Genomic DNA, 15,184 nt, shown 5'->3' on the forward strand with positions numbered 1-15,184 from the left:
GCACTGCGCTCTAACCAACTGAGGCAACCGGCTGCCCTAGTATTGGCTTTTCTTAAAATGAGAAAATAAAATATTCAATTATCAGATGTGATATGTTTGTGTTTTCTAATTCAGGATACCTTGATTGAGAAAGTTACTTCAGCATATTCTTTATGATATTTTTGAGAGGTGTTCAATATTATTTTTGAACCCAAAATACAATTATTTAGAAATAATAAATTTCTAATTAATTTTATGATGAAATTGATAGTTGATTTTGCAATTTTCTTGATGACAATAATTAGAAGATTTGACCTCAAATCTAAACCTGGATGCTCAATAAGTTTCGGTGAGGAATGAATATGGTTTACACCAATAAAATTAGGCTACCTGAATAATTTATCAGTGCAAAAGGTAGTAAGATTAGAAAATACGTAAATGGAATAATACGAATTTTAATATCGGGAAGAAAACACATTTTTGTTACTATTTGATGCTTATCTGCAAGTAACAAATTAGGCTGTTTTGTCTCTTTGGTGCTCCATGGAAGCACTGTACCTTCTTATGTATGGAGCACTGATTTTGATTGCTTACATCAGATTATAATTTACTTACCTAAACTGGCAAACAAAACAATGTTTCAGTTCTTATAACTGAATTAGATATAGATAAACTCCCAATTTGTTTTAAACTTCTTAGGTATATACTTAGCTTCAAGTTGTTGTTTTTTTTAAATGTACTTAAAGCATTTACTGCAAATCATTTTTGACATGTTTAGAAAAAGTAAAATGAGGTTTAGAAAAACTGAAATGTGTGCTTGGATTAAATATTCTACTACTGTCTTAAAACTGTCAGGAAAGTTTATTTTTGTCAGAATCTTAAGGGCTTTACAAAATTTATTATCTGCAACTTAAATACTGTTTTGGCAAATGTGCACATTAAGTGATAAAATATTAGAAAGCTAAAATAAGGTGAGTGGTTCTCTTTAAGATGTTCTAAAGTAGTTTCTTAACCAGGATAAGTTCCTAATTCAGAATTCTTGCTTTGCTGTAAATACATAATTCAGAAAGATTACCTTTTTGTGATGTGATCGGGAGGTCTTTTATGAAAAATGAAAGGAATTTTCTAAATGGCAGTTTATTTGTTATTTTTATTTCCCCCATTTGGAGTAAAATGTCTTGTATATAGATTTAAAGATTTAGATAATAGTGAGATACTAAATCAAAACAAACTTTATATCTGATTATCAAAATAATATTAATTTTAGGAAATATGGGTTATGGAAAAGTATATGAAAAAATATACATAATCCTCCAAACTAATGTTTACTTATTGATAACTTATAATTACCTCCAGTTTTTTTGTGCATGTGTCTATATAAAGTATGAAAGCATAGTTAGACTTAGTTATTTTGAGTAAAAATAATTTTTCTCTTAGAAGTTAAAAGATGCATAGAACATAAAAAGGAGCAGCGAAAACCCTCCTTTTCTCAGCACTGACGTATGAGTGAATTTAGCACTTTCGAACCTGATGTGTAAATTGAGAACACTTTCTAGATGTTAATAGGTGTATAAAGGGTTAAAGCGTCATAGTGTACATCAGTCTATTAAAAGCTGCCAGAAGTCCTGTCAAAAGAATATTTAATTCAGTATTTCTCGAACTAATTTAAGCATGGAAAACTTAGCCAGGTATACATATGAGGTGTGATCAAACAATACAATGGAATGTTTAAGTTTAAAAAAAATTCATTACAGTAAAAGACACACTGCCATTAACCCCCCTCAAAATACTCCCCCTTGCTTCGAACACACTTATCCCATTGTTCTTGCCACTTTCTAGGGGAGTTCTGGAAGTCCTCTTTCCTGAGTGTCTTTAGTTGCACTGTTAGGGCTGCCTCAATGTCCTGAATCAATTCAAAACATTTACCTCTCATGGTCATTTTGACTTTGGGAAGAGCCAGAAGTCGCATGGTGCCAGATCTGGTGAATAAGGTGGATGAGGACACATCATAATGTTTTTATTTGGCAGAAATTGCCATATACCAGAAGTGTTGTGTGACACGGAGCGTTGTCATGATGGAGGATGATTTACGGCACACATTAAAACACCTTTTCTCAACTGTGGCTCACACCCAACTGACTGCACCAAACAAGTTGAAACTTGTCACATGCTCCACTTCCTGTATTAAAGATCGCTGCCTTTCCGTTGGTTGACACAGCAGCAGCATTCACCATATTTTGTGATCACAACGGAAAGGCTCTGTGTCACACATCGCTTCTGGTATATGGCAGTTTCTGTCAAATAAAAACATTATGGTGTGTCCTCATTCCCAGGATCTGACACCATGCGACTTCTGGCTCTTCCCCAAAGTCAAAATGACCATGAAAGGTAAATATTTTCAATCGATTCAGGACATCGAGGCAGCCATGAAATAAACTAAAGCCATGAAACTAAAGACACTCATGAAATAGGACTTCCAGAACTGCTTCAGAAAGTGGCAAGAACGATGGGATAAGTGTGTTTGAAGCAAGGAGAAGTATTTTTAGGGAGATTAATAGGTGTGTCTTTTATGGTAATAACTTTTAAATTTAAACATTCACCATATGTTTTGATCACCTCATATAGACATACAAAATTAAGGTTTCAGGGAGAACAAATTTGGAAGACATCAAACGTCATAATTTTAAATACTACCTTTATGAAAATTGGACAGGATTATTCTTACACGAGCTTACACAGTAGAAATTTGAATTACTGGATTTTCTTTTTTATTGCCCCTGTGGTTCTTGGAGGCAAATTGAAGGCCTAGAATTTGCTTCTTCAGGTGTTAGTTGCATTGAAGGGGAGGTTAGAGGTGTGGGAGGAAGAGAGAGAGAGGAGAGGAAAAAGAACAGATTTTTAAAACTGGTGCTAAATTTAGAAATGAAAATCACCAGTCTTAGCTCCTTAACCAATGAAATTATTCGTTTATGTTTTCTTCCAAGGTTTGAGTACATTTTATTTTAGAATAGTTTAATGTATGGAGAGAATTAATAAGGAAAGTGAAATACATAAAGTAAAAAAAATTGTTTTTCACAATTTTATCTCTCCTTCCTGGGAGCAGGCTTAATTGAACTCATTGTAAAATACCTCCTGGGTATATCATCAAAAATGAAGACTTGAGGATTCCGTAATGACTTTACACACACAAAAAACACAGAAAAACAAAAGACAATAAAACCACTCATAAATAATCACGCTTGCTTTTGGTTAGAAGTAGAATTTTCCAGAAAGATAGTTACCTGATACTCTTGAATTCTTATGTGGGTATAAGGAAACTCCTTTAATTCCCCCCATCCTTTTTTCAGACATACTAAGATTTTTAAAAACGGACTGCCAGTTTTCAAAATACCCTATTTTTGTCCAAGGTATTTTCCTCCTCTTTCCTCTAAGTACTCCTGGTTAGATGTTCATTCTACCTCCATTGTTGTGAACGTGATGCTACATGGTATAGCTCTAGATAGACTAAATTACTTGAATAGCTGAATAGCTTTGAAGAGTTTCTTGAGCTCTAATTCAAGGGTATTGGCACTGTGTCAGTAACATTAATTCTTAATATCAGACTCATGTGATGTTGAAAACTTTTTTTCCAGGCTCCTGCCTGAGATTTCGATATAATAGTCTGGGAGTTGCACAAGCATGTAACGTTTTTTAAATCTCTACAAGTTATACTGGTGTCTGTGCAAGCACACTCTCCGTGTCCTTTCTCTGACACTGGATTGTACATCTGCACATTTGGTAGCCCAGCCTAGTAGTCTTTAATTTTCCTGATAAACGTATTAGAGAGAAGCCAGAAATCTCAATAATATTTCTTAAGCAAATTAGCTTTTGCTGCCAAAAATAATACGTTAATGAAAGAAGGTATATAAAAGAACATAAGCAAGGTGGACAGTTGACTTTGTTTATACCTTTGCAACTATTTCTTATTTTCTAATCAAGTACTGTGGGTTTATCATACTGAAATTAAGTTTTACACACCCACTTTGTTCCAATTAGTTTTCCAAACTGCTAATTTGTTTGCCAAATTTGTTGCTGTTAGACTCTAGTCTGTATAGGCCATATTACATAGACTACTAGTGTTATTAACAATGCTTCATTATTTGAATTGAGCTCTGTAGAGCAAAATTTTTGATCTTTCTATTTTCTGAGTGTCAGGGAAAGAAGGTGGTATCTCTCACACTGCGTCCTGTTCCTAAATTCCAGCTGACCAGGAGAATTGTTCATTTCTAATTAAACAAGTAGACCCTTTGCATAGTCAAGGAATTTCTTATCATCAATATTTGATAGTAATCTTTTATAGCTTTTCTACCTGTGATCTGCTGGTGCTAGCATACTTCTGAGTTAGATTCTTTTTTCTGAAATAATTTGTGTTGATTTTTTTAAAAGTACATCAAGAAAAAATGAAGCTAGAAATTTGTCTGAAAATAGACAAATGACCAATATATCTTTTATGATAAGAAAGTGAAAGATAAATTGGTCATTTGTCTATTTCCAGAATTTAAGAGTCAGATAAACAATATTAGAAAGATAAGAGTAAAAGATAGTTTAGTGATTCAATTTTAGTGGTCTAAAATTAGAATTAATTGAGCTTGGTTTATTGTTTTTCAGTCTTTTCATATGATTTCAGTGATGTAAATACTGCTTTGAGTTACTTACAAATTGAACATCTAATCTTAAAAAGATGTAGAGTTTTTACTAAATTTTGTCAGCAGTAAAATTGGAAACAGACGCTCTGTAATTCTTGCTTCCTTTGAAGTTGCATTGCCATTGTTGCCTAAACATGCAAAAAAATTTTTTTTAATTACATGAAGAACATTGTTATGACCGTTAGGTAATTCCAGACAACACTTGAGCTTCATTCAAAATGGCATCAATTTCTATGTATACTAATATAAATGATTTTATGAATTCAGAAGCTGTAAAAATATTGCTGATAAGTAATGTTTGTAATTGACCAAGAATAGAATTTCACTTTGATAAAAGGGATTTTGGCACTTGATCCTGTACCTTATTTTAAAAATTATTAAAATTTTTTAGTAATATGTTAGTATTATAACTTAAGAGGTTCCCCCCATGAAGAACCAGCTTGATATTTTACTGATTATCAATTGCTAATTTTTAATACAAAAGACATGCTATATTGGGAGTTTAAATGTGTATCTTCAGGAATATAGTGGAATCTTGGCACACTACAAATTCCTCTTGATCTGAATTTAGTATAAAGTGACTCCTTTTGCACCTCATACAAAAAGGATGATATAAATAAAATAGCAGAAGGACCACCCTTCATTCATCCATAGCATGAATCTTGAGAATATTATGAATTACTATCCTTATTTTATAAATGAGGAAACTGGTCTCAGAGTCTAAAGTAAGAAAACCTAAGTTCTAGACCTAACACCATCAGTAGATTACTTTGTGATCTTGGACAAGACACTTACTCTGCATCTAAATATTCTCAGATGGATTGTTCAGTTATAGTTCTGTTACTTATAACCTTTGCATTACGAGCCCAGTGAGCAGCAACATCTGACTTTTGGACTCTTTTTTTTTTTTTCATTATATTTTACTGGCTTCCAAAAAAAATTTTTTTTAGTTAATTTCTAGGTAACATAAATACCATGATGGATATGTAGACTCTGTATTTTCTAAAATTTCTAATTTGTATATATCTGTATAGTTAAATAGTATTTTATCTTGTAATTTTCTATTTCATAAATATTTTTGAGGATTTACCCTACACTTAGCACTTCAGGCAATGAAAACAATGTAATGACATGGAACACTAAGCCGCTTCTCAGACTTTACGATTATAAATTTGAGAAAGTGCTGTTACCTTTTTGGGCCTTAATTTCCTCAGTAAGAGAGCTAAATTAGATGATCTATAATGTCTACTTTTAGTCTAAAATCTGATTTTAAAAAAGATGTAAGAAGACATGGGTACAGTTTTTAACATTTGATGATTGTTTAATGAAAAGGGCCAATGATAGGTAAAGAAGGTTTCTTCCTAGTAGATGAAGTGGTGGATCAGAAATGAAAAAGTACAATTAATTTTTTTAACACTGTATTGGTTTTATTTTATAGGGATGAATAGGTGTCAATATTATAATAAAGTAAAACACCTCATAGAACAGATAGTTTCCTGACAAAGAAAACTTTAGGAAGAGGGTGGAGATTTCCATTTGTAATATGTGATCAAACAAATAGGCAAGATTTGAAGAAAAGATGATGCCTCTTGCTTGGTAAGGAAGGAAACAGGGAAATGTATGAGACCCAATAAGATTCTACAATGGGATATTTAGATCACCTTTCTTTGTTAAGATCTGCTTTTTCTGCTTGGACATAAGTAAGTAGGAAAAATTGAATAGCAAGTTTGAATTGTTTGATTTATTGGCACAGCTCTATCTTTAACTGCACTTCCAAATGTTTCATCACCTTACTATCTCTTTTTGTGCATGTTAACATTTTAAAATGTATTCTGGTAGTTTTCTAATTCATTGACACTACCTGCTGTATTGGCTTGTGCCCATCATTATTTAAAAACAGATTAAAAAAAACAGATTTGTATTTTTAATAGATTTTCTTTCATTGAGCTTACAAAAAAAATCTCAGAATTTTTTGTTTCTAAGCATATGCTTAGGGTATGTTGAAATTAATACTGATTTTTCATATTTGTATAGTTCTACTCTACATCATTTTTCTTTTTTACAGATATTGATGATACTCAAATACTTCCCCGCCCAACTAGAGTCAGACATTTTTCACAAAGTGAAGACACTGGAAATGAAGTTTTTGGTGTTTTGAATGAGGAGCAGCCACTGCCTCGAAGTAGCAGCACTTCTGACATCTTGGAACCATTCACTGTTGAACGATCCAAAGGTGCAGTTCCTGTCATTGACAGTTCATCCCGTCATGCGCCAAGTTTGCAGAGTTCCACAGAGGCTTCTTCAATAACTAGATCCACTGAAAGCCACATCACTGATACTCATAGTAGAGAGTCTTCTCTGGAAGTTGGTGATAGCATATATGACCATCTTTGTCACTTAATAGATCCGGTAAAACTTGCAGATTCTGCTTTTGAACAAATCCAGTACATTGACCTTGAAGGAGATGACGATCTTCTTTCCTCCCTGAAAGAATATTTTAAGGAAAACCAGGAAAATCACAGTAAAAATGAGTTAGGTAACGATGCAGCTTCTCAGGAAGTGATTATTGCAGTAAATAGGGATGAAGGGTCATCCTTAGATAAATTAGAATACATAGACCAGGAAAGTAAATCAGAAAATATCTCCTCTTTTGTTGGGACTCCTGAAAACATACAGTTTCAAAAAGAACCAAACTCAGCTGTCTTCATGAGTAATACTGCACCTAACCTATTAGATAGTTTTCCGAGAACAAAAACTTCTGAAAAGTCTAAACAACTAAACAGTGATAAACAGTCATCGGAACCTAGTTCAGGTAGCCCTTGTGATAAAGAAAAGAGGAAATATCTGTATAGACAAGCAGCCACAGAATTAGATGCCTGTGTAGATATAACACTAGTTGAAAAGGTGAAGGGTGTGCAAATTAATGAGAAAAAACCTGTCCCACATGTTGTACATGCCAAGAAAACCACGCTAAAAGCACCCATTAACCGTAGAATGCCTCACGTTACAAACACTAGCAAGCTTTCTCCAACCAAAAGGAGCTTGTCTGAAACAGTAACCCATAGAGCCAAAATCATGAAAATTGCTACTAAAAAACGAAATAGTGTTCATGTTACTTTTAGACCATCTACTGAGTCTGTTCAGTTTTATAACCCTCTGGAAAACAAAGAGGCTCCATGGAAGATGAGACTGCGGAAGCTCAGTGGCTTTAGTAGTAGCAGCAGCAGTAGCAGCAGCACCAGCAACCCCCATCCCAGCTCAAATAGTGCTCCGGAGCTGGTAAAGCCTGGTGTGTACAGGCCTCTAGATACACTCGGTACAACATCAGTAAGTAATAAAACAGTTAAGGAATCAACAGAGATTCCCACCGTATTGCCAAAGGAAGGAATGGCAAGTAATCAGTTAGGTAGTCGTAGCACTCTTAGGTCATCAAGTCATGAGGCAGGACTACCACAGGGCTCCCTGGGTGGCGTTTATAAAACTGTTGTACATGCTCTTTCAAAGCCGAAGGCAAATGTTTCCCCACAGAGGCAGAACAGAATGCCACCAGAGGCTCCACTGAGGGATCTGTACAGTCATGTAATGGGCTATTTTGGAAGGAAAGCTGCAGGTGAGCACTAACAGTGTGCAGAGCGCAAAAGGAGAAAGACAGCACCAGTTTGGCTTAATGCAACTGAAGCAAGCTATAAGCAATCAAAAAGCTTTGGGATGGTCACTGCTTTCTCTCTGTTTGGTTATGCATGCGCCTTCTCCCAGCTGTATTTTTTCCCAGCATAAAATGTTTATTTAAATTACTAATTTCCCTCATAAGGCATTTAGTTAAACCTCTTTGCTGCTGAACAAGATGGGAAAGAGGAAGATAAAAGGAAAATTTTAATGACCTTTCAAAGGCTATCTAAATCAGTTCTTTTTCTAAGTGTGTACCACATGAGCCTTGAAATTAAGTTTACTGAGGAATTGAAGTACTTTCGCCCCTGCCCCCGTATAGTTTAAAAGGGCATCAGCTATATAATTGAGCTTATTTTTACTGCTGATTTATTTAGTTTTTATCTTTTTTCTTCATAGAATATTCGACATTATGTAACAATGGAAATCAAGGTCCTACCACCAGCACCAACATTTTTAGTTAACTATCATTGACGAGGAAATTATTTCTTAAATCTCAAAGTGGATTTAGTTACTTTTAAGCGATTTCCAAACAAGCTGTAGACCTTTTAGTTTTGCATTCATCTGTATAGAATGCAAATTATGTCCTTGAAACACATCATTACTGTCTTTTTTCTGAGATTTTAGATGTGCATAAAGGTTTCATGATAGCTACTCATGATTTAAATATGGAACCTCTATGGACACATTACAGAAAGCAAGATTATGGTAACTGTTTTATCTTGATTCCAATTTAAAATAACTTTACAGATATAGAAAATTAACTTTCAGCAGTAAGGTAGGTTTTGATTTTATTTGTTTAACCTGGTTTTGTTAGCATGATTAACAGAACGCTGTATAATGAATGCATCTTGCATTGAGCCATTAATGCCACTTGAGGGCAGTATTTGACAGCTTAGCAAAGCCTGGCCGGTAATATAAAGATAATGGTATTTCACAATGAGTTCCTAACTAGTGTATTTTCTTAACCTGAAATGTTTTGTAGTTCTATTAGGAATATAAACAGTGCTGATTCTCTTTTAATTGCACAGAAATCAACTTTTTAGCAACATAAGAGTGAAATAAGTAATTATTTTCTGTAAATTAATTTCCTAAGTTTAACACTGTCTTGGTAATGTAAATCATAATGTAGTCATAAAAAGAATCAAGATAGCTATTTTTTTTACAAAAATACCTTTGAAAATCTTTTTTTATTAAAGCAATAAAATTAGATTTTTGTAGTGAATAGAAACAATATATGTCAAAATCATAGAATTTTATTTATAAATAATATAAGTGCATTTATGTCCCACTGAGATTTGCCTAGATTCAAGGGATATATTTCTTCCAAATATTCTTTCAGGAAAAATGGAATTATAAATTATTAAGAAGCATAGAGGCAGGAAGAGAGATAAATATACCAGCTTCTTTATAGGCAATATTAACCTAACTCCAACTAGTGCTTATCTATAAGCTTTCTTGCTGTATAAGGTTATACTGAAGATTGACTAACATCTGCTTAGTTAAACAAAGTAAATATCAATTTACTAATTCTTAAAATTAAATCTAAAAGGAGAGAAATTATTCAGAAATGCATGTTTGGCAAATGATTGATATGGCATAGGTAATTTGTGGTTGTTCTTGTTGTTTCAAGTTTAAAAAATGGAATTAAATCTTTCCTCACTATATATAGTTATTTATTTATTTTTAGTCAATAAAGAGGACATGAGCCCCAAACTGCCTCCTCTTAATAGTGATATTGGCAGCAGCAGTGCTAATGTTCCTGATCTGATGGATGAGTTTATAGCAGAACGACTTCGAAGTGGTAATGCCTCAGTAAGTGCTATTTTATTTTATTTATTTGGTTTTAGAGAGAAAGGTAGAGAAACTAAAAAATACACATCTATATGTGCATCTTGTAAATTTTTATTCAAAACATCCTTTCCCCTCAAATTTAACCCTTTTTTTAAAATTAAGATTTTAAATTATGTTTTTATAATTTTTTTTATTCAAAGACATAAAACAAGGAGGCTTATGGTTTTGACCAGAGTGAAAGATTGGAATACCTGTTTGCTCAGCTAACTTGGGTGTAAACTACTACCTTCCTAGTTCTCCCTCTATTTTCCATCTTGCTCATAGGGTTACCCTGATGTCTGCTGCCAGCCCTCAGCAGGAAAGATAACAATGGAGGTCTTTTGGCTGAGCTCCTGTAATTTTGATAACATAAATATTGACTGATTAATCATTCGAGATAACTTTGGAATAGATTTAAAGTTATCTTTACCTTGAGTATTAGAATTATGGCAAAATGATAATAGAAGCAATTGTATCCCTAATAATGCTGAATTGTTAAGGAAAGATAACTATATGTGGAATTCCTTTTTCAAATGGTCATAGTCCATTTGGGTTTCCACTTGTCTTTAGTGAAAGTCTGTAGATCCATGACATTCTCCCCTCCCCCTTTTTTAGTTCAGTTACTTTTCTTGAGTGGGAAAAAATTATAGACTCATTATATGTAATCATTATAGAATGACATCTTTGCCATCATTCTCCCCATATCTCTTCTGATTGCTTCTTCTTTTTCAATTTGAATACTTTGCTTTTTGTACTTAACCTGAAAGCGATTTCCAACAAGCTGTAGACCTTTTAGTCTTACCTTATATTCACTTCGTGGATCCTTTTTGAGGCTTAAGAGTCTCAGGCTTAGTACCATCTGATATTTGGGTCTTTGCTTCAGGAAAACCAACCATACCTCAGGTGCCAGCTCCATACAGTTACATAGATTATTTGGTTAGCATGTTTTTCCCCTCCTACTTAAAGTCCTGAATCTCAACATTTATTGTGAGGATTGTCTTGGAAATTAACTTTTCAGATGTTTAATGAGAATTAAAAAACTCTTTTTAATGGTAAATGTTTCTTGAAATTTTAGACTATGACAAGAAGAGGAAGTAGTCCAGGCAGCCTCGAAATTCCCAAAGACCTCCCTGATATTCTAAACAAGCAGAACCAAATGCGCCCTATTGATGACCCAGGTGTACCCTCAGAATGGACTTCTCCTGCCAGTGCAGGGAGCAGTGATCTTATCAGCTCTGACAGTCATTCGGATTCTTTCAGTGCTTTCCAATATGATGGCCGAAAATTTGACAGTAAGTATATTTTTCTATTTGAACAATATGTTTTTTTGTTGATTGTTTTTTGTTCGACTGACTTGTGGATTACATGACCATCACCTTTCTTTCCAATGTTAACTTAAACAAGGGGTTTCTGCATATTTTGATTTCATTTTCTGTGAAATTCCAAAAGAGGTTTTAGGGAATCACTTCAAGTTGGCACCACTTTATTTTGCCAAACTAAAGGCATTTAAAAAACAAAAAACACTGTCCTCTCATAAAACGAATATTTTAAAACCAAAATCTAAAAAAGAAAAAATATAGGGGTGGGCTTGATATTATAATAAAGGACAGATAGTCATGATTAGGAGTTGGCAGTATTTCATGCGGTCATATTTGGGAATCACTGTCTAGTTACATTCATTGCTTCAATATTTTCAGTATAGTTATGTTCAGTGCAGCGGTTCCTACAGTGTTTCTTGAATAATCACTTCATGTTAAAATGACATCAGTGATATTATTTGGTACTATATCGCCACCACTTAGCTTTTCTTTTTTTTTTAATTAAAGTTTATTGGGGTAACGTAGATTTCAGGTATACAATTCTGTAATACATCATCTATATATCACATTGTGTGTTCACCATCCAGAGTCAGTTCTCTTCCTATCACCATATATTTGATCCTCTTTACCCTCATCTACTACCCTTTTTCCCCCTTACTCTCTGGTAACCACTAAACTATTGTCTGTGCTGGAGGTATCACACTCCCTGACTTCAGTTTGTACTACAGAGCAACAATAATCAAACCAGTATGGTATTGGCAGGAAAACAGATAAACAGACCAATGGAATAGAATTGAGAACCCAGAAATAAACCCACATAAATATGGACAGGTCATTTTTGACAAAGAAGCCAAAAACATATAATGGAGAAAAGACAGCCTGTTCAATAAATAGTACTGGGAGAATTGGAAGGCCACATGCAAAAGAATGAAATTAGACCACTTAGCTTTTCTGTTGTAATTCTGTATTACACTTGGCAGTCAGTGGAGGATACCAAAATTTTAAAAAAGAAAGTCAAAACCTTTGGAAACAAGTGTGTGATGGGCTGGGAGATACATTGGAGATACATAGTATATAAACCTTATGGATTATATACTATGATCTCAGACTAGGAATCCGATTTAAAAGAAAAATGATTTTTACCATCCATATGTGTGCCATTTTTGTTATTTTTAACTGTACTAGAAATTATAAAATACTTGAAGCAATAAGTGTATTGCTGGTTATCAGAAAACTTGGGTAAGAATAGTGATGATGATAAAATAAAATTTAAAAAAAAAAAAAAAAAGAATAGTGATGATATATGTCGGGCTGTCTTTTATCATTATTGTTGTTAATAAGCTATGAGAACCTTTAAAAATTTGTTTCTAATTATAAACTTCAAAGTGTTAACATTATTTACTCTTGCCCAAGTGGTACGTAAATATAATAGATTTAGGGGGAATGTTAATGTTTAATAATTTTGATGAAGTAGTTGTGTCTCTTTTGTAAATGTTTTTGTTTTTTGATTTGGACTTCTATATATACTGGCATTTCTTCTTCCTATAGATTTTGGCTTTGGAGCTGATACTGGGATTGTATCCTCTACTGATGTGGATTCAGGTTCTGGCCATCATCAGAGTGCTGAAGAACAAGAAGTAGCTAGTCTAACCACGCTTCACGTAGATTCTGAAACAAACAGTCTTAGTCAACAAGCTTTCTCTGCTGAAGTTGCAACGGTTACTGGTAAAGTTACTCAAGAGAATGTCTTTTCTCTATCTCTCTCTCTCTCTCTCTCTCTCTCTCTCTCTCTCTCTCTCTCTGTCTGTCTGTCTCTCTCGATGTGGCTTCTTCTTTATATCCTTAGTTTTAGGATTTCCTTTCAACTAGTCTTCAGCCAGTCTTCGGGTTCACTTTTCCATGACTTAGTTGTAATTTTGATGTAGTCATAGGCGGAGGCAAGCACAGCACTTACCTACCCTGCCATCTTGACCTGAGCCTTGGGAATGTATTCCTTAAATGCATTTAAAGTAATGAAGTACTGTACTGTATCTTTTTCATTGTCTTTCAGAGTCAGCCTGGATTTTTATAGATTTCTTTGGCAAAGTATTTATTATAGAAAATGTAAAGCCACACTGCCATTTTTCAATATACTGATATTCTGTGTTTATATAGTAAATTATCCTTTTCAGCAATATTTTACATGTGATCAAACCCAGCGATAAGTGGGGTCCAAGAAACACAATCGTGAAATGCAGGGTCACATTGTTGCATGGTCAGTGCAGTGGCCACAGGGAGCCCGAACAACTAGAGGCCTATACTTCAGGGGTTCCACTGTACGGTCCACATTCACTCTGGTTTCCACTGCAGTTTAATGCCCGTTGGTGGGTGATTTTCCTTTCCAGTTTAAATATCAATAGGGTGTTTTTTGCGTCCTGTAGTTGGCTGGAACTTGTACAACTGGAACAGGGATTTCTGCGTGTCTGAATTAGGTAAATTTCCTCAGCCAAATCACAGTGAAATGCTCATAGGCAGGAATCCATCCTTTGTTTTCACAGCCTACCTCTTCCACATCTTTTCTGTCAGGATAAGTAAGAACTTCAGCCTGCCTGATTGCTGAGTGGGAAATAGAAGTCAGTGGGTTAGATGGACAGTCCTATTATTACAGAATTTAAATTACTCAAAGAAAAATCTGAGAAAATTCCTGTTTTGTAATAAATAATTTTTACTGTAGTTATCCTTAAAAATAAGTGTAGATGAAAAGAGACTCAACATTACTAGTAATTAGGAAATGTAATTAAAAACCACGAGGCACTACTACACACATAATAAACACAGCTCATGTTAGAAACACTGACAATGTCAAGTGTTGAAGAGAGTTGGAGCAACTGCAATTATCATACGTTACGAGTGGGAATGGAAAATGGTAGAACCACTCTAAAAATATGGCAGTATTTTTTAAAATTCAACATACATTTACTATACGACCATTCCTAGGTATGTACCTCAGACAGTTTTACGCAAAAGATCATGGCAGTATTATTCACAATAGCTAAAAATTGAAAACAACTCAAATGTCCATCAATCAGTGAACGGATGATCAAATTGTGATATATTCATTCATTGAATATTCATTGGCTTGGTACTCAGTAAAAAAAGAATTAAATGTTAATATATGCAAAACCATAGCTGACTCTCAAAAACATGCTAAATGAGAGAAGTCAAATACAAAAGACTACATACCATATAGGAAATTCTAGATCTGTAATTACTTGGGGCTGGGGATCAGAAGAGAGGGTCAACTGGAAATGTGCATAAGAAAACTTTGAATGGTAATGAACTATTATGTATTTTGATTGTGTTGTTAATTACAGGACTATGTACAATTGCCAAATTCATATAACTGTACACTTAAAAGGAGAGAATTAAAAACTGTAGGGTTTTATGTTCTATTGTGACACAAATTTTAATACTATCAAAATTCTAAATTTTTGGACAGTGCAGAGAGATTTCTGAACCTTAAAAAGAGTGGAATTTCAAAATAGAAATAATAAAATGCCTGAGAAGTTTTCTCACTAGTTTAGAGATCCACTACATATCATAACCCTCCCAAGCCCATGACTCAAAAGTATCCCACCATATGTCTCTGTGTTAATCTGAAGACTAGCAATTTTTTTGAAGAAAGAGTTTCTAAATATTATGCTCTCAGTGAACTAGAGGTGT

General features: G+C 34.0%; 1 protein-coding gene across 14 annotated transcripts in view; it reads left to right on the forward strand.

Moving 5' to 3' along the window:
• The window catches only part of RALGAPA1 (Ral GTPase activating protein catalytic subunit alpha 1), a 212,644-nt gene that overhangs the window by 79,242 nt on the left and 118,218 nt on the right, over positions 1–15,184 (forward strand). For 10 of the 14 annotated variants that reach the window (XM_088796874.1, XM_019750420.3, XM_019750426.3 and 7 more), the window contains 4 exons: positions 6,730–8,274; positions 10,021–10,145; positions 11,239–11,455; positions 13,031–13,207. In XM_088796874.1, the coding sequence (XP_088653000.1) occupies positions 6,730–8,274; positions 10,021–10,145; positions 11,239–11,455; positions 13,031–13,207 (2,064 nt within the window). The remainder of the gene's footprint in view (positions 1–6,729; positions 8,275–10,020; positions 10,146–11,238; positions 11,456–13,030; positions 13,208–15,184) is intronic. The other 4 variants (XM_019750436.3, XM_088796871.1, XM_088796873.1 and 1 more) reach the window with 1 other exon arrangement.

The sequence above is a fragment of the Rhinolophus sinicus genome, chromosome 3, assembly GCF_057876585.1.
Source record: "Rhinolophus sinicus isolate RSI-liver-muscle chromosome 3, RSI-T2T, whole genome shotgun sequence".
NCBI classification, from domain to species: domain Eukaryota; kingdom Metazoa; phylum Chordata; class Mammalia; order Chiroptera; family Rhinolophidae; genus Rhinolophus; species Rhinolophus sinicus.